Source organism: Oryzias latipes, chromosome 24 (assembly GCF_002234675.1).
Source record: "Oryzias latipes chromosome 24, ASM223467v1".
In the NCBI taxonomy this organism is placed as follows: domain Eukaryota; kingdom Metazoa; phylum Chordata; class Actinopteri; order Beloniformes; family Adrianichthyidae; genus Oryzias; species Oryzias latipes.
Window position 1 is genome coordinate 7943045 of NC_019882.2, and position 25389 is coordinate 7968433.

Here is a 25389-nt window from a genome sequence, read left to right on the forward strand (position 1 = left end):
TTATGATTTAAAAAAAGAAATACTCAGAAATGCGAATAGGAGCTTAATGTCCTCCGTCATGAGAAAGATGCCACAAGACCATGTTAAAAAACACCAAAAATAAAATTTTCACAGGAGTGGGTCTTTTATAAAACTTCCTTTTAAAAAGATTTTTTATGACCACAGTCACTGAACACAAAAATTTATACTCAGATATTTTTTGTTTCAAATAAAAGTCAAACTGTTTTGTTCCAAAAGTGCATTTAATTTGGTATAAGGACTTGGAAATACCTCCAATGTGTTCAAACATGGACACAGTTCTTGTTATGCTTTTGTGAATGAGGAATAAACACAACAATCACTAAAATGATATTTTTAGGTCCACAGTTGTAAACAGTCTGAAAACTTTTTGACACTTGAGGTGCACAGAAATGTTAGAAAGTGCATTAAGCAAATATGTTTAAATGAAAGATAAACCAAATTTGCTTCAAAAAGTTGACAAAAAATACACAAATGATGCCATATTTATAACCATTTTTGAGATACAAAAGGACTAACATTGTTGAACTAACAGCTATACACAGAACATACACGATTCCTGTCTGGAAAGTATTTTATTTATTAACAATTCTGGTGAACGTTAACGTCCATAAAGTTGAACAGAAAGAACAAACTCTCCTTTTTAGCTTATTAAAGTTTTAACAGACTTTACAAGAAATGTTTGAAAATATCTTTGAACTTAAACTTTTTTAAGTTACAGAGGAACGTCTTGCTGACAACGGTAACCTTTACTACATTTTTACTCATTTTGATGAGTTGTTTTGTCCTCGGTCTGGATCTTTGAGGCGAAGGATACGGATGTTGCTGCATATCGGAAGAGAGCTGTCAGGAAGAAAAAGAGAAGCATAGAGTTGATATCCAAACCACTTTCCATCTGAGGACCCTGCTTTTTAAAATGCAGCATCTGTTTCACAGAAACGTGCGTTTTGTCAGTGGTTACCTCATGTTCTGCGGCGTGAGGAAAATGAACTGTCTGAAGCGCTGACCTGAAGCCACCTTTAGCATCATGTCCATAGAAATCCTTCTGTTCACCATGTCCTAAAACAACCCCAAAAAAATCCACGCATAAATCAGACATATCCATAAATTACTTTAGAGTTATTCAATATTTATGCAACTGAAACTGCTGATTAGACCGTCGTACCATGTAAACATCAAACTCGTCCAGACAGCGAAAAGGCGCCTCTGTGATGGCCCAGAGAGACAGGACAAAGCAAACGGTGGAGAAGGAGCGCTCGCCTCCAGACAGGGAGCGCATGTCGCTCAAGTCAGCCGTGTTTCCTTGACCCGGTTGGACCTGAAGGGAAGCAGAAAGACGGAACCTTTCACAGATATAAATCACAAAGTGCTCTACAGAGTGCAGCATCCAATCAGACTTGGTCCAAGCATGACAAAAAAGAAGAACTCTCATACGTTTATCTTATTCTGAAATGGCAATAAATGTAACCAATATATGAAAATATCCAGAAGTGAAAGTAAATACAATGAAACTTTAACAATTGGGGGGTGGGGGTTAAAAATACAGATGAAAGTAGGAAGTGCATCGATTCATGAATCAAGATCAATGATTCACAGATTGAACCACAATTTTAACTATTATATTTGAATGGTTATTAAATGCGTGTCTTTTTATTGGATGTATGAAAATAAGGAAAAAATGTTTTTAATCACTATCATTTATACCTTAACTTAAAACAGGAGATCAGTATCAACAAAAAATTAAAGATAAAATTTCCCATTCTTGTCAATTTAAAACAAATTTGTTAAATTAATTCAGTAAAATGAACTTCATTCTCTTTTTACTTTCCTCTATGAAAAACAAAAAATGTTTTTACTTTGAAAATAAGAAGCTTCACCGACACTTTACTTTGAAGATCTATTTACTTCCTGTGACGTAGCGAATTCGATTTGTTTCGTTTTTGTACAACATTATTCTGCGTTTTACAGCAATACTAATATTCCCTGTAGTGTATTTTTCACTTTACCACATTTAGAAAGATCGTGAACCGGCGAGATCACAAATATTGGCGCTCGAATTTCCTGAAACAGATCGTGATGATACGAGTATTTGGATACTTGTTACAGCTCTAGTCAGATTTGATAGAATAAGTTATTATTTGGTGCTGGTTTGACAATTATAGCTCCTCTTTCAGAGCAAACTAGGTAAAAATATTAGACCAGAAAAGTTCTACATATTTGGAAATTCCTTTAACAGGTAGAGGAAAGCAGCTGTCTGTTTTTTTTGTCCAAAGTAGCTTCTAACTTTGATAAATTTACTTTAATATTTTCCGTAAGAGGTTTGTATTTACAAAAGTTTTCATGACTTAGATTGTGTTCATATCAACGTTTTCCTTTTATGACTAGTTTGCTACATGAAGACAAAAGCAGCAGGACATTTAAATGTGAAGGTTTAAGTCTTCTTACTGTGATGGAAAGGGTTTCATTCTTGTGGTCAAAGATCATACTTCCGCTGTATCCTCGCTGAGCCAGCATGCTGTTAAAGTAGTACTTACAGCGAGCAGAAAAAAATCTGAAACAGGCGGAAAACAAAAGCTGCTGTCATTTGTGGAGTCAATATTACGTAGGAAACAATTGAAGTGAAAATCCCTTTACTTCCTGAACTCTGTGTAAGCCTGGAGCCTTTTGTTCATGACGCTGGTTAGGCTATAAATGAAAGAGTTGAGGTTCCGTATTTGCTGCGACATGCTCTTGTAGCTCTCTCTGGCCTTCACAAACTGCCTGTAGGAAGAATCCAACATGTTAAAAACCCCATTCAGGGGGGTGAGTGCAGTTAAACTTGTGTGCTAAATACCTGACAATCTCACTGCGGTCCCCCTGTTGCTCCTGCTGGGTGGCGATCTTCACTTTCATGCGGTTTATTTCGCTGTCCAAACTTTTGGCCGGCCGACAGGCGTCTAAGCGTTCGGGACAAATCTGAGCGGCCTTTGCTGCAGACTCCTGACCCAGACAAGGACAAACAAAATAAAGGTTTATTGTTTGTATCCCAAATTGTTAATGTTCTTTATGAGGAGCTCCCCTTTCCACAGTTTCCCAACCGGAAACCAAATAATGAATCCCTCAAAAAGGCGATTTTTAATGTGTCGTAAGGATAAATTGCCCTTTTTAGAATAATCAAACTGGCTTAAAACTACGGGATTATAACCAATCTTTTTCTTAATGTGATGATATTTTCTTTTGCATTATTTGTGTAGCACCTCGAGTTGACCTCAGAGGAGAAGTGGAGAATTCTGAATAAACGCTATAAAATGTATTTAATTTCAACCTTTCTAGCATTCAAACAGAGAGGGTTATTGGATTTTAAAGAAGGAGAAATCACAAAGTGATCAAACATGGTCGTCTTTGCTCACACATCAAGAACGGACTGTATTCTAAAATAACACCTTGCATACCTGCAGTTCCTCCTCTTTGCTTCTAAGTTCTGCTTCCAGAGACTGGATGTTCTTCAGGTGGGCACTGCGCTTCTCTTCATAATGTTTGGTGTGATGTTTACATCGTACAACTTCCTGGTCGGTTTTACTCAGATCCTCCTGTGCTCAAAAACAACAAGTGAAATTAAAAAAAAAAACTAAAAGCAATAATTGAACATTTCTGCCTTTAGGTTATTTAAAAAAAAAAGATATCATTGGCCTGCTGACTGCTTAAATGAATGTGGACCAGATAACACTGCAAACATCTTTATTCTGTTGACCAAACAGTATAAAGTGAACAGGAATATTATCAAGAAGTGTACTCAACAGATTATGCTACTCTATTTTAGGACTCAAGCTAAGATAGTTCAGGTAGATTTTGCGCCCGCTGTGACTATTAGCTATTTGTTGTGGGCGTGGCCAAACCTACTACCCTTGCAGTTAAGAAGTGTTAAGATAAATAACCAAAACATGAAAAAGGTCAAGAAGGTTAACAACTGTAAAGTTAGCAACATTTCTATTAATGTGACATAATACTTACAGTTAATGCTTTTAATATGAATTCAGATTAGCACACTTTAACATGGGAGCTTTAGCTCCCGTGTTAAAGTGTGTTGACTACCGTAACCGTTTACTCATAAACGTGATTCCAGCCGATTCTGTCGCAGACAAAAGCAGCTTTGCACCTTTATACAACCCTTGATTATGCAATCAATGTGAATACGATGGTTCTAGAGAAAAGCACCTTTGTGCCGTTATGCACCACTTTACATCAGGCATTTTATTTATTATTTGTTTTAAACAGTTTTTAGCTTTTAATGTACAGCCCTTTGTTCATTTTTTATGAAAATTGTGTTAAAGCTCTTTATAAATAAAGGTGGTGATGCGCTTTGTGTCGATGCAAAGCCGCTTTTCTCCCCATCAGAAGCAGCTGATTCACGTTGATGGTTGCTATGTGTCACCCTGGTGTTGAAAGGTTAATCATGAGTATGCTGCATATATACATATTTGATCTTTTTCACCATTTTTTACGAACTCATTCCAGTCTGTCAAAGAATTTCGACAGTTTTATACCTCGTACAAATTGGTAAAATGTAATGGGTTTATTTGTGATCAAATCTCAGCTTGCTATCCAATACTACCTTAACTGAATCCGCCTCCTCAATAAGGGTGTTGATGGACTCTTTGTGCTGCTTGTATTCCTGCTCTGCCTCCTCATAGTTCTCCTTGAGCTTGGACATCTGATCTCTTGCTTCGTCGTACTCGGCCTGTTTCGATGAAATCTTGGCGATGACCTCCTGTAAATCTTCCTCCTGCACACAAACGCAGACATTTCAAAAGGAGGGCTGGAAAACATGGAAGTCTTTGTGCATGACGGGGAGCACCAACCAGTGCCTTCAGGTCTTCTGACTGAGGTTCTTCTATGTTCTGCAGGTCCGTCAGCTCCAGCTGCAGCTTAGTCATTTTGTCCTGGAAGACAAACACAAACTTGTTTTGTCGCATCCTTCCTGCAGCAGAAACAAAGGCTGATAAAGATGAAAACGTTCTTTTTACAATTAAAATGTACCTGCAAGACTGAAACATGAGTCATTAATTCTATAGTTTAATGCATTAAATTTGATTTTGTCAACTAAGATTGTCTCCAGTTTAAAGGGAAATGGTAAACGGGTCACTTACAACCAACCTTCATGGGAACAGTGATGACAATAATGGACTTACTTTAGTGGATTTTTGGGTCATTTGGCATTTTTTGATTAAGATTTCATTCTGTTTGATCTCGTTCTCCAGCTTTTTCATTTGTTGCTGGAAACGAAATTCTTGAGCTTTCTGGTTCTCCAGCTCCCTCTGCAGGAGCCTGGTGGAAAAAAAGGATTCAGACGGGCAACAAAATCTCAATTTTGATGTGAAAGGATCAAATGTGATCTGCTTTTCCATTCATTGTTTCTTTTTGATCATAAAAACAAATGGAAATGACAGATAAAACTGCCTTTCACCCAGGACTTTCTGCATTCTGAAAACCAAATGGCCCTCTAAAACGGATTCATCTCCGCATGATGGGAGTCACACTAATAAAGGAAACTGCAAACACACCTGATCTCCTCCTCAACGTCTCCAGACAGACAGTTTGCTCTGGTCTGATCGGCAGAGTAAACCCGGTTGGTATAGATCTGATCTCCCTCTTTGGAAAAGGCCTGTGTGCAGTTTCGAGGAGGATTTTTGCCCAGCATCACTTTCCGAGCTTGAGTATTGTTCTAAAACAAACACAAAAATATATTAATAACGCCAATAAATCACAATGCTTAGATACTTGATGAGACCCGGCTGTCAGCACTCATGCAGTAATCTGTAGATGTACAGATTTAAAAGGGAATAAAATGAGCTATTCTGGGATAATGGGATCAGACATTACTTTAATGAGCAAAATGCTCTCGATGCCTCTTTGATCGATGAGGCAGTTGGCCACAACGGGGTCCTCAATTTCCAATGCTTGAAGGACGGAGGGGAATTCGGGATGATTCACGGCCCTAAAAGGTGAGATCAAAGGAAGCAGAGCTGTTTTTTTGGAAAAGTCTCACACAAAAATGTGATTCAAAAATGTGTAGGTCCTCATTCATCCAGGTTAACAGTATTTAGAAAAAAGAAAATAGTTGCACTTTGGTGAAGCATCTTCATTAACAAAAGATAAAGTCCTGTTGACTACTTTTTTTTTTTACTTCAAGTCTTCCTATAAATGATAATCATGTTCTTTGAGTTTTTGACATGTACTTACATGTACATTTTTCTTATTAAGGAGAACAGATGTAATAAAAAAAACATTTTATTGTTGCATTTCTGAGTATTTCTCCTTAATAATAACAGTCACAAAGATGCTCGCTTTAAATTACGGTTGTGACATCACTGTTGTGACGTCATAATGGCATCGGCATCGGTCAAGCCCCCTGATTTGCCCCGTCCACCAGAGGGTAAAAATAAAAAGCAGGAATAAAATCAGGGGGATTTTTTATTATTATTGCCTCTATGAAAATGAAAAAAATATCCTAAAGCTTAGGAGGCCCGAAAAGGCTAGCTCCCTATCCCGCAGTCCCGGGAGCCGGCACAGTGACGGGGATCGCTGAGACAGACTGTCCAACAGTAGCCCGGACGGTCTGTGGCCCGCGGGTTGGGGACCATTGATTTAGATTGTGGGATTTTGGCTGAAAACTTCATACTCATAATTAAAACACCACTGGGAATGTTTTTATTTTTAAAAATGGTCATAGGGGGACTTTAAACTTAAACTATTCCTGTCAAACTTTTTAAAGCACATTTTTCTACAATAAGCTATTAAGTTTAAAGAAAAAGAACGTGTTACCTTCTTCTTGTGTCATGAACCTTTGGAAAAAAAGGGCTGGTAATGATGCTGGGCCTGCGGCCTGAAGGGTAGCACTTTTTCATGAGGTCCTGCAGGACCTTCTCATCCTCATAGTTGTCACAGGTGAAGGCGTGAAGCTGGTTCTTCAGGCATATCTCCACAGCGAGGGCCAGCTCTGAGTCCTTAAGACTGATAAGGTAACCTATAAAAGGATGGGGAATGGGAGAAGGGAAGGAGTTAGCTTTATATAAATGCAGTTTCCTAATAGGGGAATAGGTTTGCATACATGCAGGTCAATTTAAAAAGCATTTTGTACAGGGAAAAGTGGAAAAAAACAAGCATTGATTAAAGTTTACTGAGAATAAGTCATGTTCTCAGTGTCTATTTATGATAGGACGTCTACGTCGCCAGCATTAATGTAGTTTAGGACCTTATTAGGAACATACAAACGCCTGTGCATCAGAAAAAAAAGCTGCTTTTGGCACAAAAATTCTTAATAAGGAGCAGCTCTGGTTTAGAGTTGTAGACTCTTTTTGAGCACCAGAAAGCAGCACACCTCAGAAAAAACGGCTGAACTGCCGATGAACTGCCTGACGAGTGGAGGACAGCCAAGCCGGCTGTGATTAGGCGAACACGGTGTGAGATATCCTGACATTAGAAGCTCTGAAGGTCCTCCAGAGGAAATGTGCAAGGCGACACGAGCGCATTCCACTTTTGGACCAGTGATTGCTTATTGCAGCAAGATATTTAGCTTTAGATAAGTTATAGATATCCTCTTGGTTTTGGACGAAAGAGAAAGTAAAATTTTAAATAATCTAGAAAACTTTCATGGGCTATATGAAGCTTTTCAATAAGCTGCAAACTTTTCTTCACTGATATACATGAGAGTAAAGACTTTGAGCCCCAAAAGTTCCAGAACATGTCCTACCAAGAGGTCCCCTGGGTTTGTGCTTGAACTGGCCGCGTCGGTGAGCTACTTCGATGGCGTCCAGCAGGTTGGGCATGTGCTCCCCAAACCGCCGGAGTCGGTTAGAGCGACTGCTCTCTAAAATCCTCAGGTTTCTGCTGCTGGCTTCAATAGACTTCTTGATGGTTTCATGCTCCATCCTTCAAAGAAAACATTTTATTATCATAGAAACCGTTATCGTTACCATCAAAGGTGTACTAGTGATGACTGAGCTTTTAATCTTTCACTCTTTAGTCTATAACACAAAATATATCAGCTCTGCAGAAGCCAGGCGGAGTCAGGAGAATAAGCAGGGTTGGGGGCTTTCCTCTGGCTGTCCCATTCTTACCTGACCTTTCCTTGCTCTTCTCTGGTGCGGATGTTAGCCATTCCGTACTGCTCGATCTGCTGGACCAGAGTGGAATTCTGATGGTTCAGGTTTTCCAGCTCAGCTTGGATCTGGCTCATCCGCTCTGCTCTGGCCTGGCTCTCCGCTCCAGTGGACTGGCTGAAGCTAAACGAAGAATGAGGGGTTTTAAAATATAAGGATAAATAGTATCATTTAAATACATAGTTAGCAGAACCAATCTTACCTGACTTTGAGATCTTTAATTCGTGTGGAAAGCTGCACTTTGTCCTTGTCCAGGTCTCTTAGGTTTGCCTTGCATCTGTGAACGGTGACCTGTAAAGCAGTTCTAGTCAGTCATGTGACCACATAGAGCCTGAACGTCTATGAGCAGGTAGGAAGGAAGTGCTGAAGATAGAGGTGATTTTTTTAAGTTAAGAACATTTAAATTAACAGCATTGAGCAGACAGGAAACATCTGTGCCTGAGATTTTGATAATAAAGGAAAAATTGACCTGACTTCAAAATAAAAATTTATCCGGAAACTTCACACATTCACTTCCGAGTAAACTTACGATCAGACATCGACCCGGTGGGTCCTGATGGGTCTTTTTTATGTGATCAATCTAATAATTAAAAGGTAGGGCTGGGCACTAAATGGATTTTATTAATACATTCAAACTTGTTGTCTAGAAAGATTTATTTCTGGGAAAATCTGGATTTTATTTTCCGAGCACTCTGCTTTCTTGGGCTTCTGCTTCTCGGAGTCAGGTTACCCCGCCCGCTTCTCGCCATGTGCCGACGAATAAATGGCAACTAACAAAGAGGAGCTTTTTCCCAAAACACGAACAGTTTCTCTAGTTCAACGAAACCGGTTCAATTTAGCAACTTCAGCCTTGGAGCAGCAAAGCGCACGCTGCAAATTCAGTTTGAAGGCGGTTGCCACCAATAGTGGGAGCACAACAAATGTATTTCCACACCTAAAACAGAGACTCTGTCGAGTTTCAAATGTATTTCTCATTACAGTGGACTTGGACTGTTTTAAACATTTTTACAGCTTGTATTTGGTTGCATTTTGTGTTTAAGCCAACTTTCTCAGCACTTATGGACAGCACAAGATCAGCTTTTAAATATTCCTGTTATAGCAAAAACCATCCTTTTGGTTTTAGGAAACTTTCAGGGCATCATTGCGCTATTTGACCTAAGAGGAAGAAAAAAAGACAAGCATGCGACTGACCTCACATGACTTTAGTAAGTTGTTTCGTCTCTGAGCTTCAGTCTTCAGTTCAACACATTTGGGCTGAAGCTCCTGGACCTGCTGGGTTATCCTTTCCAAATCCTCCTCCGTCTGCTTGTATTTCTTCTCAGCTTCCTCCACTTTACTCTGAGAGAAAGTATTAAGACTTTAAAATAAGTTATGAGCATTCAAATATGCACAGCGATATGAGGTTTGAAACTTTTCTAAGCAAACGTGATAACTGAGGTGTTATACCTTCCATTCATTGACCTTCTCATCGTACTTTTGCGTGGAACGTCTGTCTGCCTCCAGCTTCTCTTTCTTTGGTTCCAGATTGTGCTCCAGCTCAGAAACCTGCAGCGTAAAACAATCCCAATTCTTCTTAACACCCTTCTTTGACAAAAAGCTCTCATAATCCCCATCTTAAATCAGAATAATCCAGATTATCTCACCAACGCCCAGGCCATTTCTTTCTGTAATTCTTCCAGTTTGGTTTGAATTTCATCCACAGAAGCCAGGCTCTTGTAACGCTCTTCCTCCCTTTTGTAATCTTCTCTCAGCCTTTTCAGATGCTGCAGCAGAAACATCGTTCCAAAATATGATAAACTGTTGGGCTTGTCCCATGGGAGACCTTATATAGAAAGCCTTTTGAGGGCTTTCTTACTTCATTCTGTTGTTCAATTTTATGTTGAGTGGCTTGCTTAGTGGCTTTAATGTAAACAAACGTTTCTCGCATTTGCTCCAGTTGGGTGGCTTTCATAAAAAACTGAAAGAAGAAGAAAAAAAACCAAAATCATAAAAAATATAGTTTGATTTATAAAAAAATAAAATCAACAAACAGACACCTAAATGCATTTAGTTGGAAAAAAAAAATTTTCTCTCTTTTTTTTTTTAAATCACTATACCAAAGTATATTAAATACATAACAATGACCAGTTTTTTAACAAATCAAATAGCTCTTTAACCTTAAACTAACCATGTTAATCCCTATCGAAATAATTACATAGTGACACGATAATAACTATCAAAATATTTTTCATAAATATGATCTGATTTAGACAAACATGGTGAAAAAATGTATTTATTAACCTCCATGCACTTATTGCTGAAAATCTTTCTTCATAGCTCCTACATTAGTAATATTGCTGCGATGAGGTACTAGTATACCAAACATTGACTGTCTACTTTATGACTTCAAACAAACCTTATACTTGTCCCCTTCTCCTTTAGAGTGCAGGAAGTGTTTGCTCATTTCCTGGGTGAGAACTGAAACGGGATTGTTAACCTGCAGAAGAAAAATATAATGATGACAACACCAAACTTGATTCAATATTTAAAAAAAAAAAAACACGTTCTTTTTTTTTGCACTGGCTAAAGACTCACAAACCTGAATATTAAAATTGTCCAGAATAGAAATGAGTTCTTCTTTTTTGGTTGAGATGATTTGACCTGCAGAAACAGCAGTTAATGTACTGTGAATATTGCAGAGCGAGAAATTCATACAGTCTGAAAAATTCATCAATTATGGTAAAAGTTTTTTTTTTTTTTTTACCATCTTTACTTCTTAGTTTGTATGTTCTCAACCCATCTCGTGTTATTCTCATTTCCACAGTGATCAATGGACCATAGACCTCCAGTTTGAAAGCATCCTTTCCTTTGTTACGCAGAGTAATCGATACGTCGGCTGAACTGCAAAAACAGTCATTTACATCATTCAACAAACTAAGAACGTTATAAAAATGTAACAAAAAACAAACAAAAACATCCAAGTAGTAGTTTTTAAAGTACTAATAAAAAAGTACCTTTCTCCTTCTTTCACAAAATCCTTGAGGGAGGATCCTCTGTTAGTGGCATGTGCATTACCCCCCAAGGCAACGATAAGAGCCGTCAGAATGGCACTTTTCCCACCTATTACAAATTGAAAACAATAATAACAACGTTGACATTTTGAAAGTCAAAACCATAAAGATCTAGAGGAATCAAATCACTCCCAGATTTTTATGAAGATCTAAGACGACCATGGCATCGCGTCGAGACGTTTTGCAAACGATGTCCATAATTTAAATCATGATGGGTTTGTTTAAGAGTTTCTTTTGAGTTATTCTTCTTCTTTTTCTTTCAATTTTGTGAGATAAAAAATATAAATCCACAACTCATAACTCATACTCAAACTCAAACATACTCAAAGTTGATCTTAATCTAAATATAAAGCACTAGAGACAAGAAAAGGAAAAAAAACAAACTCATTGCATGATTATTTCTGGGTTCTGCATCATCTTTTTATGGCTTAACTAAAAGCAAATAAAGTCTAAAATCAGGGTTTATTTAATTTATTTATTTTCATATCCAGAAAACAAATAAAAACACACTATTCATATAATGTTTTACATTAAAATAAATTGTATTAATATGAGTTTGTTTGTAGTCACAGAATTTTTGTGCCAATACTAAATCTGTTTGATTTAGATTGAAAAGTTTACGGTTGATTTCAAACAATTTGCATAAATGTAGTTTTGTTCTTCTGATTTCTAGACAACTTCGTTCAGTTATGCCATAATCTGTCAATAAGCCTGAACAAAAGTGAAACTTTTACAAGTACAATTGGTAATTCTTGTTATGCTCTTTAATTTGCTTTGAAAAATACTAGACATTAATTTAATCTATTGCATTTATAAATTAATTCTGTATTCTGTAAAAGCCTGGTGATGGGTTCACTTACTGCCATTGTTGCCAACAACAAAGTTGACATTGGAACCAAAAGCGAAGGGACCAAGGAGGGAGTGGCACATGAAGTTCTTCAGGGTGATGCTCTCCAGAATCCCTGCATCACTGACCACATCTCCAGCACACTGAAAAGAAAACACGTCATTTCTGACACAAACTGCCAAATACAATTATTTACTGTGTTGATCCAGCTGCCTGTATTGGAAAATTACTTCACAACAAGCGTGATGATCTGAAGCCAACAGCCTTCCACCTACCCGCTGAGGAACATCCCTATGATGATCTCTATGATCGGCAATGTCCTCCTCCTCTTCCTCTTCTTTGTCATCCTCCTCCTCTTCAGCCTCCGCGTCTGACCGGATCCTCTTGTCTGGGTTTTCAATGACGGTGCTGCTTCTCCGTTTAGACATGATGATGTTGTTCAGAGTAAGAAGAGAGGCGGCAAAACGAAACTGAAAGAAAGATCGAGCTGGAGTTGTTGAAACCAGACTACCAACTTCACGTTTCACACATGTCATGCTACACCCACCTTTGTTGGTAACGTTTAGAGGCGTAAAAAAATGGGGACCGTTTAAATCTAAACAAGCAGGGGTAACTGCGATTTATTAACTGTCTAAAGTGTCTTCATCGTTAGCTAAGCTAGCTTACAATGCACTCTATGAGTTGAAAAAAACGATTCATTTAAACATAACCAAACTATCTTTCATGTGCGATGTTAGGAACTCAGATGACAACTTACAGAGTCCGTCCTAAACCTGGTAACGGGACAGCCAACTATAGGGTCTGAAGACCTAAAACTACTCATCAAATTCGCGCGTGTGAGTCTTCTTCTTCTCCCGGCGTCAAATAATGGACAACACTGCCCCCTAGTGATCTGGAATAGAAACTCTAATGTGATTTACCAAAATGTTCCTGGGTTGATTATTTTTGTTTTTAAACCCCAAAATTGAATGACGGAAATCTTATTTATGAAGCCCTTTACACTGCCACCTGGGTGCCAAAGTGCTTGAATAAAAAGAGCGATAAAAGTAAAAAAAAACTAATTAAGCAAATTAAGAACAAAAATTTAAAAAATAGCAAAACGCATAACAGTCAATAAAATACATAAAAGACAGATAGAAATTTAATAAAATGAATAAAAGAAACGAATATACTACCAATTACTGAGTATTAAAAGCCTTTCTAAAAGTTGACATTTAAAACTATTTAGGTGTGATGTCACGTGCGGCTCTGGAGGAATATTTTTCCATACCTGGAGGGCACCAATGAAAGAAGCATCACCCCAGTGTTTCTGATGTGACCATGGCACATAAAGCAGATAGTGGTCTGCAGACCTTAAAAAGTGTCGATTGATGACCAATTCCATGCAATAAATGCTAAAACGCTCACAGTTTTCTCTGTTTTTTTCAGTCACGTGAGAACATTTCTAAGTAGAAAGTGCTAAATAGTGTGTACAGTATACTCAATTAGCTGGGTTATCTGGATGTTCTCGGAAATCAGTAATCATCTTTGACAAAGTATGATAGACCTAAAAAACTATTTATTGACAGGAAATGAAAACTAAAATCACACATTTTATCCACCACACTCAGCATTCATTAGAAAAAAGAGAAATCTCTTTTTAAGTGTTATGACAACGATACTAGAAGGCTATACTTTTTTATTGAAAATTGTCTATTTCTAAATCAGTCAAGTAAAGAAGCAAAACATCAGTAAAAATGAACATGTTCTCAATTTGTATTTCCTGCAGTTCCTGAGCATACTTTAACAAAATTTACTGTACTGTACAAAATTGACATTGCATTTAGGAACTGAAACAAAAGGCATGCTGTGCTCAAAATTGCAAAACAGATGCAGCACCTTCAAGAGCCAGGAATTTGTTCAGTTTAAACTGAAGATCAACAGAGAACTCAACCGGAAGACAGTTCATCTTTGCGCTCAGGTATGGAATGAGCGTGCAGTCCTCCTCAAATGAAGCCAGCTTCTTTTTGCATCTTTGACGTGAGTATTCACTGCTCCTGGGGTTAAAAGCTACAAAAAACACACAGGCAAAACCAAATCCTTACCATTTAAAAAAATGAATTATCTTTACAATGTATTATAGCTCCTGCCACATCTAACGTACCTTTCAAATAGAGACCCACATAGATGAGGACTGATTTCTGTGCACTGAGAAAAGGATACTTTGGTCTGAGACACCCAGCTGCTGTCATGGCCTTGATCAAAGGGTTTGCCATTCCCTTAAATAAATTAAAAAAAATCTTAGACCCAAAGGCAGTATAAAGCGTAAGAAACAGTTTGATTTAAGTATCTAACCTGTTCCATGTAGCCCAGTGTTGGCAGTGAGGTGAGCAGCACAGGCTCACAAAGAGCTGGAACCTTTTTGGGTAACTTTTGGTTCCAGAATGCCTCTGGAGTCCTAAAACGTAATGTGTCAACACCATCAATATACACCACATATCAAAAGCTGATAAAACAAAAACTTGATATTTTGGTTCATATTCTTCAAAATAGCAAAAAAAAAGGGGGAAAAAAGCATCACCTCAAAAATTTCTCCTGCTTCTGCTGTGACGCAAAGACGTAAAGTTGTTCTCTGTATTCTACTGCATATTTAGCCTTTCCTTGAACCAGAGCTTCGAATCTATAACAAAAACTATTATGAACAACTAACATGGTAAAGCTTTAAGGTAAACAGTCACGACAGAATGTTTGAGTCAGATTGCTCCTCTTTTTTACATCCTTAAATATTGATTACAATCAGAGAAAAGTGGAGTACCTCTGCTTTCCTTCCTGGTAAGTTACAGGGCAGAAGCCCTTCAGTTCAGGATGCTGTGGGAACCTGTTCTTCACCTCAACCTCAGTCAGTTTTTTAGGAAGCAGGTGGGGTTGTGGAAGCATGTGGGGGCACCCCGGTGGCACAAACTGATCAGGGGATGACAGGAACTCCTGAAATATAATTGAAAATCCATTTATTTTCTTTGTTTTCGTGTTCGTATAATATTTTAAGGTAACTTGACATATCTGCTCAAATAATTCATAATAAATAAACATTCGCAATAAAATAACTCTCACGGTTATTTTAAATTTGAATAATCTGCTTGAAATGGCAAGAAACACAAACCTCCAGGTGTTTTTCACTACACAACTTGTAGTAAAGTTTCCTATACTCCGCTACAAGAGCAAAGCTTGTAGTTCTCGAGCAGTCCACTAGGTGGCAATGTCGAGCCAGACACACAGGGCAGTACTGGTCAAACGTTCCAAGCCCGCGCGCTACCTCGTCTGGTGTTAAGCTTAATCTGTAGATGCAGGTTGCTTGGCCTGTCAAAGGAATGAGCATGTTATTTGAGTCGTGTGCCTTAGAAATCCTAAAATATGAGCTCAATCAAATATTTATACCAGCTTGAGCCCTCTCCAGGTAAGTGCTGATGTTTTTGATGCTGATGCTGACCTCCTCTGCAATCTTCTCCCAAATCCACCATTTGCTCTTCAAGGCATCAAGAACAAGCCAGTTTTGATATTGTTCCTGGACATAAGACCTAATGAGCACCACTTCTTTCCTGTAGTTGAAATCTGCCGTTTTGAGAATTTCTAAGCTTTCATGCAACATGTGAGGCCTGCAGCGAAGAGGCAAAGGGTAACACATTTGATCAAATTTTTGGTTTCAATCAGTTGTCAGAAGGAGAAAAAAAACCACTCTGGGTCTAAACATGGCTGTTGTCTCACTTGTTGGTCTTGTCGGCCAGACCTCTCATTTGCACCTCCTGAAAGTCCATTTTCAGCTCAGTCATGACCATGGGGATGAATCTGTTAGAACTCATCAACTCCGCTTGCTCTAGGGTTTTTGGAAAATCATCCAAGACGTACCTGGAACACAAGGAAGCAAGAATGTCTTCCAAATGGATTCTCAGAATAAATCAAGGTGGATTGAAATGGAGAATTTAGTCCACAGTTCAAAAATGTAGATTGGTACCCTTTAGTGCTACAGGTGGAGTGCATGAGCGCCACCATCAGACACTGAATGGCCAGTTCATCAGGCACAGCAAGGCCCTCTACGAGATACTTTTTCATTTTCAAGGCGAGGTCGGTATGCCCCTGATTGTTCAGGACCGTGTTCATGCAACCGCAGATGGAGAGCCGCTCTAAGCCGTATTTCTGGGAAAACCTTTCCGCCACTGTGAAAATATGACACAGAACGAAACTACTAAAGCAGCGACTGGCTGAAACAGGTCAGAGCGTGAACAGTTTGATGTGTTTTAGTTTGTACCTGAGGTTTTCCCTGATTTAGGCGGACCAACAACCGCAATTTTGATTGGAAGTTTAGGGGAAGGCTTTGGCTGCTGAAGGTACTTTAAAGGGTTGGACATGAAAGAGTCGCGGTTCTCCTTGGTTGCAAAAAAGTAGACGTACTGGTTGAAAAGGAGGGGATAGGTTGTGTTGAGGGGCCACTGGAGAGGCTGGATTTTGTCTCTTTCTTTGTAGAGCTGCAAATCAAGGATGCAGGAAAAAGAAAAATGAAAAAGTATAATATGAAGACCAAGGCAGAGATCAGGGATTCTTTTTTTAAAATGATCCCCACCTGGACGGGATCAGAGCAGCCAAAACCACTGTGAAACTTGTAACTGGAGAGCAGCAGCTTCTCTGCCAGCCTGGATGAGACGGGTTGGCATGTTTGGAAGAGCGACTCTCTGTCGGTCAGGAGAGGCTGGACTCTCTGCAGCAGCTGGCGCTGAACGGTTACGAGTCTGCGAGATGCATCTATTGCCATTGGAGGAATATTATGCTCGCTGAGGCTTTCCTGCTTGTGGAAGTAGCAGAAATCCAACAACACCGCATCCCAAAATGAGACATTAAGAACAGCGTTTGACGTTGAATCTGTGTCTGCTTCATACCATCACAGCTGAAAGGTTCTTTTCATCCGTTAGAAACTGATTATCTATTTCCAGCTCCAGTCTCTGAGTTGCTGCGTCCTCAGTCTCTATATTTTCCAGGTCGTCATCTTCAAAAGGAAACTCTTCCCTTAGAGATGCCTCTATATCCTCTTCATCTTCTTCATCAACATCATCCCCATCTTCATCCTGGTTTCCAAAAAGAGAGAGTTGCAAGTAAAGAAGCCAAAATATAAATGTAATCAAGAGTTCACTGACTGTACCTCTGCTTTGGCCTGTCTAAGATCAGTCATTCTCTTTGTGATCATGTCCTCCTACATAAAAAAACACAACAAACGAGTCAGACATGAGTCGGGCGAACGTGGACCATCCATTTCCACTTTCTTACCCAACTTTTCCTGCGCAACTCAGATAGAAGTCTCAGCTGTTTTTTGTGACAGCTGCTGAGTTCTCGCCATTTTTTCAGACAGGCCGGCAAAAGACGCCTCTGAACTTCTGACACGTCCAATTCCAAAACTGTAATCAAATCAGGAAGGAGCTGCTGCTCCAGCATGTACTGCACCTCCTCAAAGCTGTTAGGGAAGCCATCCAAAATGAAGCCTGTAGACCTATGAAGGAAAGTTTCTTTAGTAGGTTTCCTTAAGAAGGAACATTGTTTAAAGACCCACTCAGTTCATCTTTTGATCTATTTTCATGGTCCTTTCATTAGAATTGTCATTCTTAGTTAAAATGAAAGAAATTGTGTCGTTAGGGCATCGTTTCTGCAGAGAGACAGTAGTTCATTTGAAAATTTCCTCTGAGTTGTGGGAGGGATTGTCCGTCCAAAGCAACCCCACCCCCCTTTCCCCTTGCCATTGCTAAGAGCTCGGAAAAGGGAGCTTGTAGTCAAAACATATTTTTTATATCACAAATAAGCTCTTTTTCAAACAGCATTTTTCTGTCTGCTCTTGATTCAACAGGATTTGGATAAAGAAACACTCAGAAATGCAGTTTTGAGCTTAATTTTGTGTCCTCCTTCATCAGAAAAATACCACAAGAACACATTTCAAAAAACACAATTTTTATCAAAGTAGGCTTTGATATGAGGAAAACTGTAGTGAAAGGAGAAATATAACCACATCACCTCTTTCAGCTTTTATTCTAAAAAGTGAATCATCACTACAGTTTAATAAGTGGTTATTATTGAGTGTTTTCATTCATTCATCTTCTTCCGTTTGTCCCTTTCGGGGTCACGGGGCTACCAGAGCCTATACCAGTCACTTATGGGCGAAGTCAGGGGACATTCTGGACAGGTCGACAGTCTGTCGCAGATTATTGAGTTTAATTTTTTTTTTTACAGAGCAGATGTGTTGAAAGCAAATGGGAAAAGATGTAAATATTTGTTATCATATAAAAAAATCGATTTTTTTTCAGTGTTTTTTTCCTTTTTAAGTGATGCTAAAAAGGATTAAGTGGTACGTTGCAAATTGGCAGCACATGGTGTGAAGGAGCTGAAAATACAAGAAATGACCAAAAGCTGGACTTCTGGTCTTCTCACAGTTTTATTTTTAGGTTTTTGATAAAAGTAAACGCTCAGACAAAAAGTCTGGTAGTTTCACTTACATGTATGGTTCTTGTTTCCAAAAGGGTTTGATAACTGCATCAAGAATCTGTGGATTTAGTGGTTTTCCTGTTGACAGATACGCTTTGATGGCTATTTCTTCTGTCGTCATGTCATCTCCAGACTCCCCCTGCTGTAAACTCACATTGGCAAACACCCTCATTATACAGTACTAGAACAATTTAACATTCTCACTCAAAATTTGGTTGAAATCTTTCTGGACCTCTGGGATTTTGTCCTCACTCCCCTGCCTTAATTTTTTGTTCAAGGCCTCCAGATCACCAAAGTTGTCGCTCCAAGGTAAGTCCTCGTCCACCAAAGACACTCGCTTTTTTGTCTTGGGCATGATCATCATCTGGAGCACTTCGATAAACTGAATGTGGAAGAGCCCAAGCTTCTCTGCAAGCCATTTGCTCAGAGTGGATTTGCCTGATCCTCTGGGGCCCAGCATGAAGATTCGGAGGGCAGGAGGCTTTGGAATAGGAGAGAAGGAAGATGTCAAACAGCTAACTAATGCATGCCTTTTTATTAAGTTTTTTTTTTCTACCTTGAGAGGCTCAGAGTGTGCAACAAACTGAGCAGGGTTTTGAAGAAAAGAGTCTCTGGCCTCCTGGCTGGAAAAGTAATAGAACCTCTCGCGGTATCTTGCAGCGATGTCATCGGTGCACGGATGCAGAACGTTGTGGTTTTTTAAGGTAACTGGACAGAAATGCTTGGTATCTCCTAACAACCTTTTAGCTTTGGGCTGCATCTATAGAAGAATGAAGCAATTTATTTCTTTTTTTTTCTTCCAAGGTCAATATTTGCAGTGTTTGCATCATTAAACTTTCCAAATAAAGCACATAAAATTAAAAAACAAAACGACAGATGTGATTACTTACATCCTCCTCTTCTGCTGAAGAAATATCACTTCTGTTTTCCTCGTCTTGGTAAACTAAGACTTTGAAATAATTTTCCTCCTCCTCTAAGTCAGTCTCAGACAACTTGTGGGACTGATACTGAAAAGACTCTGAAGTTCAGGAGTTTACAAAAAGAAATTGTTAAAACTTTTCTACAACGAATCAAATCTGTAAACCAAGTTTTCAAAAGTACTTTATTAACAATTGTTGGTTTTTGTAAGTTTTATACTTACTCTCCATTTCAAAGATAATCTGTTGGGTCAGGTTTTCAGGACTTTTCCCAGCAATCTCCAGTTCAAAGCAGGTGGTTGGTAGAGCAATCTGCATTTGCTCCCATTCCTTATCAAACTCTTGTGTCTGCAGTACATAACCTGAAATCTCTTCTTGATAGCTGCTTTCCCAGATCTCCTCTGGTGTTCCAGCTTGGACCCAGTAAGGAGAGAAAACGAGAGTTTTCAAAAGTTTTTCAAAAATAAAACTCTTCTAAAGAGTTTTATTTTATTTTTTTTTACTTCTTTTTAGTCTATATTTACTTCAGCTGTAGTTAGATACAGCCAAAAGCACATTTTAATGAACATTTTTAACATTAAGAAATTAAATTCCTATAATAAAGTGTTTAAAATTTACTGGAGAGATTTTTTTCAAGCAAAACTGGATTTTTTCTAAATGATTTGACAGTAGATTTGCTTTTAATTTTAGTTATCATTTAAACAAGTCTCACCATTTTCTATTTCATGGGGATCAGCAGGACGTTCTGGATTATCTAATGAAAAGAAAAGGAAAGATAAAACCAATTTTACAGGTGATAATAGACTATAATGTGAGCTGTGTCACAAAAATCACAATACCTTCATCCTCTTCAACAACCTTTGGCAGATTTGAATGCTTCTCCAGCTTCTTTTGCAATCTATACCAAAGATTTGAAAAGCAAATACATGTTGCATAAATAATTTAAAAACAGAAATAGCAACATACGGGGAAAAGATGATGGCTACATTTATACGTACAATAGTTTTTTCTTTCTCAGAAGCCTGTCTATCATGTCTTTGTTCCCTTTTTTCTCTGAAATGGAAAATAAACAGACGTACAATAGCAGAAAATTTCAAGTGGAAAATGATTACACGTGTTTTTCATTTACCTGCAGTGTCTCTCAGACAGAAGATGAAGTCTGGCAGGATTTGACTTTTCTCTAACACTTCAACATCTGACAGCTTCCTAGGAAAGTTGTCAAGCACCCACCCAGCCCAATCCTCATTATCGGAGACCTCCTTTTCTTCAATCTGCAACATTCAGCCATTTAAACCTGATTCATCCTGATCACGAGTTCGTTGGACAGGAAGAAACGCCAAATTCCAAAACAATTGTGGATTTATATCTCATGAAAACTTTAGAATCAGTTAACCTGCAGCAGACATTCAGCTGAAACTATAAGACAGGTTTTTTTATTACTTTACATTCAATAATAAATATGTTCAGTTTTAGAGCTTTAATACCTCTTTAATGTGTTTTTCCAGAACCTCGGCGTACAGGTCAATTGGAGGTAAACTTGACTTTCTGGCCTCTTCCATGGCATTAAAGAGGATTTCCTGCACAGCTGGATGATTCTCTGTCACTGAGACAAGCAGAGTATTTTCCATTAATAAGCTCACAGCAGCTGTCATGAGGGATGCATAGAAATAAATGCATTTAAGCTTTATGAAAAGGGAAAAAAAAATCATTTTTCCACAAGTATGTGGTGAAATAGGTATTTATATGACTGTGGAAATGTGAGGTATGCACTAAACTATACTCAATAAGAGGCTTCATTTATCAAAAAGAAATGTAAAAGAATTACAAAGAAAATGTTGTAACTCGCCTAACATTTCTTCATTACTTTCCTTGATTTTCTTGATTGCAGCCCGCGTTGTTTCAACTTTAATTTTTTCAAATCTTTCCTGCTCAGCCATAGCAAACACCGGCTGCAGCAACTCCTCCACATCAAGCACCACTCCTCCATAATGCTGAGCTACAAGCCTGCACAAAGTGCTCTTCCCCGTCAGAGGAGCCCCAATGATGGACACTCTACAAGGAGTTCTGGGCATTGGAGGAAGTAGGTACTGTCTGGGGTTTGTGAGAAACTTTTGATGGGCTTCCCGAGAAGACAGGAGGTACAGTTTGTCCTGAAAGCTGCATGAAGAAAAAAGAAAATCAATAGTCAGTGGTTATTTTCACTTATTTTGTGATAAAGTTGGAGCCAAGAGAGTAAGTCAAAGAGCACTCACCCCACAGAAAACTCAGCACTGCCAGTGAGGTTCTTGCCTTCTTTCAGAGCCACAGGACAGGTTTGTCCCCAGCGGCTCCATCTCCACCAAAAACCAGGGGCCACTGTTCTGGAAGATGATAAACTTGTCAAAATATCTTCCTGGAAAAGAGAAGAATGATAGGTTATTTAATGTTAATCAATTTAGAATGGAAAGGAAACATGACAAACTTATTTTTGCTTAAGGGGCATCCTTTATTTTGGAATAAAACCAGAAGATTGCCCGACCGTATCTTCTGTCTCCTCCTCAAGGAGAGCGGTGTTTAGGAGCACCGGAACGGCGACGGGTTGTACAGCCATGGATCCCAGACGAGACATCACGCACTGAAGAGAAAAGGATTTAAGAAATTAATATTAAACATGACTAGTCATAGATATATGGTATTGACACTATTAAGAAGATAAAGACGTTATGATTTTTTAAACAATGGTTAATATATTCTGACTTTGATTACATATCTGGGAGTAGCAGAGCCTTCTCTGTGTTTTAATTTTTATAATTATTATTTTTATAATTATTTTTATTTTTTCTGGGCAGGCTTCAAAAGGTAAGCTTCTGCCTGCTCCTTTTCAAACATGTTTTATATTGTTATATTATTTATGTCAAGCTATTATTATAATTATCATCTATAAGTTTGCATCATATAGATTATTTTCTAATTATTACCATGTTTGAAACAAAAAAAGCAACAAAATCAAAGCTTTTCACAGAAATCAAAACCTGCAGAGCACAAAACTTCACTTGCCTGTTAAACAAGTATTAGGTATTTTCTAAATGTAGGTAATATCTGATACATTGGTTACCTGAAGTTGCTCCTCAGGTGTGCTGTTCCCATCCAGCTCTAGTAAGTACATGGGATTATGGCCTTCCATGTAGTCCTGGAACAGCACAACAGAAAGAAATCATGAATACAAATATAGTTGGGGAACAGAACATCTGTAATTGCTTTGATTATTAACTTTATTATGTGGCTAAACATGTTTGATTCAGAAAAATTACCAAAACCACAGTAATTTTGTGTATTTATATTACATTGTGATTAATTCAGAGAAAATAAATTTGAAGCATAAAATTGCAGGGGGAAAAAAAAATTAAAGTTCAGTTTTCTGTATTAGGCGTTTACACCACCATGTGAAAATCGTAACCAGAACAAATAAAAACCCAAAAGTCTTTATGACTCACTTTCAGTTTTGCCAGCACTGAATCATTGTACAAGTGAATTCTGTCATGGGTGTTTGCAGGGAGATTCTCCGGCATCCACAGCAGCGTGTCAAGGCTGTCCATTGAGAGTTCCTCATCCCTCTAATAGCATAAAAAGACACAACATTTTATTGAATAAATCGGAATGATAAATATCAAATTTTCAGTGGTTAAAGAAAAAATAATCCCATACTAATAAAACTGCTCACACTTTGAAGAAAATATTTTTTTATCGTAGTTTTAGTCCAAATCCATTTTCTTTAGGGTAGAACACGGTTTACAGTTAAATCAAATGCAAAAATGATTTAATTTGTAATCTAAAAATAATCCATCTTTGTAACATGGTTTCTTAAGATTGTAATGACATATTTGTGACATGATTTGGTTTGAACTTGATATCACCATGTCTTGAACACGCCTTAAAAAAATAAATTACTGGTTTTTCCGTTCAGACTGTCTAAATTGGTGTTTCTTTAAAACAGATGCTTTGGAGTTGGTCATTCCATCAGTTTTTAGCTTATAATCTTTTATTCGTGTATTTCTTCCTAAAACTCATTTGTTTTATAGTCTCAGACTTTTACTAAATTCTTATTTAAGGATCAATCATATTGACAATGTTTTAAATGATAATGTGATTTAGAAAGGATGGGGTCATTATAAAACTATATCTGTGTAGTTTTTTTTTCAACTTTATATTTTTTCAAGTAGACAAATTATAAGCAGTACATAACTATTGGAAGCAACAATTTTAAAGAAAATCCCTTGTAAAGTAAGAGGATCCTCTATGATCTAATCCAGACCTGCTCTTCCTCACTCTCCAGCTCCTTCACATGGTTCTCCTCCTCCCTGCCGTACACCTCCTCACGCTCCCACTGATCTCTGCTGTACGACTGTCCAGTCTCTGGGTGCTTCTTCAGACCCGACAGCCTCTGGACCAGATCGCTATCCGGACACTTGAGGAAAAACAAGAGTTGCTGTAAAAACTAGATGGAAAGAAAAAAAAATCAATATCAATGCAAATGAAAAAGAAAAACCTTGATATTAATGACGAAATCCGGGGGCAACTTTAGGTTCTGGATCAGTTCTAGCTGCTTGTGAATGTTCTGATGATCGTCTGACAGAAATGGCAGGCAGCTTAGGACATAACCTGCACAAAACATGTAAATGAGGCAACAGCAGCCGTTTTCCCGTGCCTTTATACACCTTGACATGTTGAAGTTTTTGACCTTATTGATTAGTTTTATTAACTCGAATTTTAAACACATTCCATTCAAAAATGCTTCATAAATCTCCAGAATGGAAAAGGAAAATAGCATTTAATTACACAGAAATGTGAATATTACATACTTTGCAAACAATGTTCAACAAAAGATGTTAATTTTTGTATTTATTTGTAGCATCATTGAACTTTTACCGTAATGCTTAACATCTGGTGAGTTGAGTCTGGCGAGAATCAGCTGCAGCACAACATCATCCGTTATGCTTTTGCCCTCAGATAATATGCTAAGGAGCTGAAAATCTCAGGGTTACAACCACAACAAAGAACTAATTCAAGCTCAAGAGTTAAATAAGACAGAAATATCTTACCTCCACTCCTTCCTCAGTCATATCATTTATGTGAGTCGTGAGCAGGTCAGTGTCTGAAAGATTGGTCAGATGCAATTATAAGTACTAGACATCTTTCTAAAAAATATATCTTAAAGTCACTCACCATCAACAAGAACACACTTCCAGGATTCTGCCATTTTTTTGGCCAAGGTGGATTTGCCAACACCCTGTAAACAAACATGAGGAGTCACATGATGCAAATAAAGGTTGCTGTATTTTTGTCTGTATTATATTTTTCTCTGAATCCTAATCTACTTAACAACAGAAACTGATAGGCCTGCTTACTGGTTTTCCAACTATGAGGAAGCAGGTGGGTTTTGCTTGTAGTCTTTCCTTCTCAGCTTCATCCTCCATCAGGTTGTCCACCAAACACGCCATTTCCTGAATATAGATCGTAAAAAGAAAGGGGGGTTATAAAAAAAGTCGTGATAAAAAAGACTAAAAGAAAGACTGGCTGACCCCATGTAAGGTAAACTATTTAGTGGACCATCGTTGCTACAGTAACCGACAAACATCGCCAATTGGCAGGCGGCTGTCACGTGACAATATTTGTTACTATCACGACCATTCAAAATATTGATACATTTAATACTAACTAATGCACATAGGTAGTGCAATTATTGGTAACAAGTGTGCAAATGTAATTAAAAGAGCACATAAATAAACAAAAAATACACCACATTTAATAGTTTTACTTTTTTTTAACAAAAAAGGATGGTGCAAATTTTGCAAGTATATTTAAAAATCAAAATAAATGTTTGTAATAATATAACATTTAATATAGCATAAAAATAGAAGTTTTGACTTCCGCCCAACATTTTTTGC

At 38.0% G+C, this 25389-nt stretch overlaps 2 protein-coding genes across 6 annotated transcripts; both read right to left on the minus strand.

The window, feature by feature from the left end:
• Positions 1-223: 223 nt before the first annotated feature.
• Positions 224-12934, minus strand: LOC101163867 (structural maintenance of chromosomes protein 6). Of its 3 annotated transcripts, XM_023953136.1 has the most exons (28): positions 12811-12904; positions 12601-12648; positions 12329-12523; positions 12067-12196; positions 11150-11255; positions 10900-11036; positions 10735-10796; positions 10552-10632; positions 10012-10113; positions 9800-9919; positions 9603-9701; positions 9348-9494; positions 8359-8447; positions 8115-8279; positions 7748-7926; positions 6820-7021; positions 5878-5992; positions 5559-5719; positions 5187-5322; positions 4857-4937; positions 4610-4780; positions 3450-3587; positions 2852-2997; positions 2653-2778; positions 2464-2569; positions 1184-1336; positions 980-1077; positions 224-861 (listed from the first exon to the last, which is right to left on the minus strand). In XM_023953136.1, exons 3-28 carry the CDS (start codon positions 12479-12481, stop codon positions 783-785), a joined length of 3282 nt encoding a protein of 1093 aa, XP_023808904.1. In that variant the 5' UTR covers positions 12482-12523; positions 12601-12648; positions 12811-12904; the 3' UTR covers positions 224-782. The 3 variants fall into 3 exon arrangements, with proteins under 3 accessions (XP_023808904.1, XP_023808902.1, XP_023808903.1); XM_023953134.1 differs by lacking the exon at positions 12601-12648 and having other exon boundaries at positions 12811-12934; XM_023953135.1 differs by having other exon boundaries at positions 12601-12914.
• Positions 12935-13591: 657 nt separating this feature from the next.
• ak9 (adenylate kinase 9) lies at positions 13592-25066 on the minus strand. Of its 3 annotated transcripts, XM_020714548.2 has the most exons (36): positions 25024-25066; positions 24850-24945; positions 24668-24731; positions 24544-24596; positions 24371-24467; positions 23991-24103; positions 23757-23909; positions 22939-23058; positions 22560-22634; positions 21984-22079; positions 21718-21857; positions 21312-21622; positions 20950-21068; positions 20595-20736; positions 20464-20518; positions 20305-20363; positions 20178-20219; positions 19690-19878; positions 19439-19566; positions 19105-19308; positions 18781-19029; positions 18560-18690; positions 17346-17565; positions 17221-17271; positions 16961-17146; positions 16648-16869; positions 16336-16552; positions 16042-16243; positions 15795-15935; positions 15468-15685; positions 15193-15389; positions 14848-15017; positions 14614-14712; positions 14388-14490; positions 14197-14311; positions 13592-14102 (listed from the first exon to the last, which is right to left on the minus strand). In XM_020714548.2, exons 2-36 carry the CDS (start codon positions 24940-24942, stop codon positions 13906-13908), a joined length of 4971 nt encoding a protein of 1656 aa, XP_020570207.1. In that variant the 5' UTR covers positions 24943-24945; positions 25024-25066; the 3' UTR covers positions 13592-13905. The 3 variants fall into 3 exon arrangements, 2 of the variants coding, with proteins under 2 accessions (XP_020570207.1, XP_020570208.1); XM_020714549.2 differs by having other exon boundaries at positions 16648-16866; positions 24850-25062; XR_002293174.2 differs by lacking the exons at positions 13592-14102; positions 14197-14311; positions 14388-14490; positions 14614-14712; positions 14848-15017 and having other exon boundaries at positions 15277-15389; positions 15468-15594; positions 24850-25063.
• Positions 25067-25389: the final 323 nt, after the last annotated feature.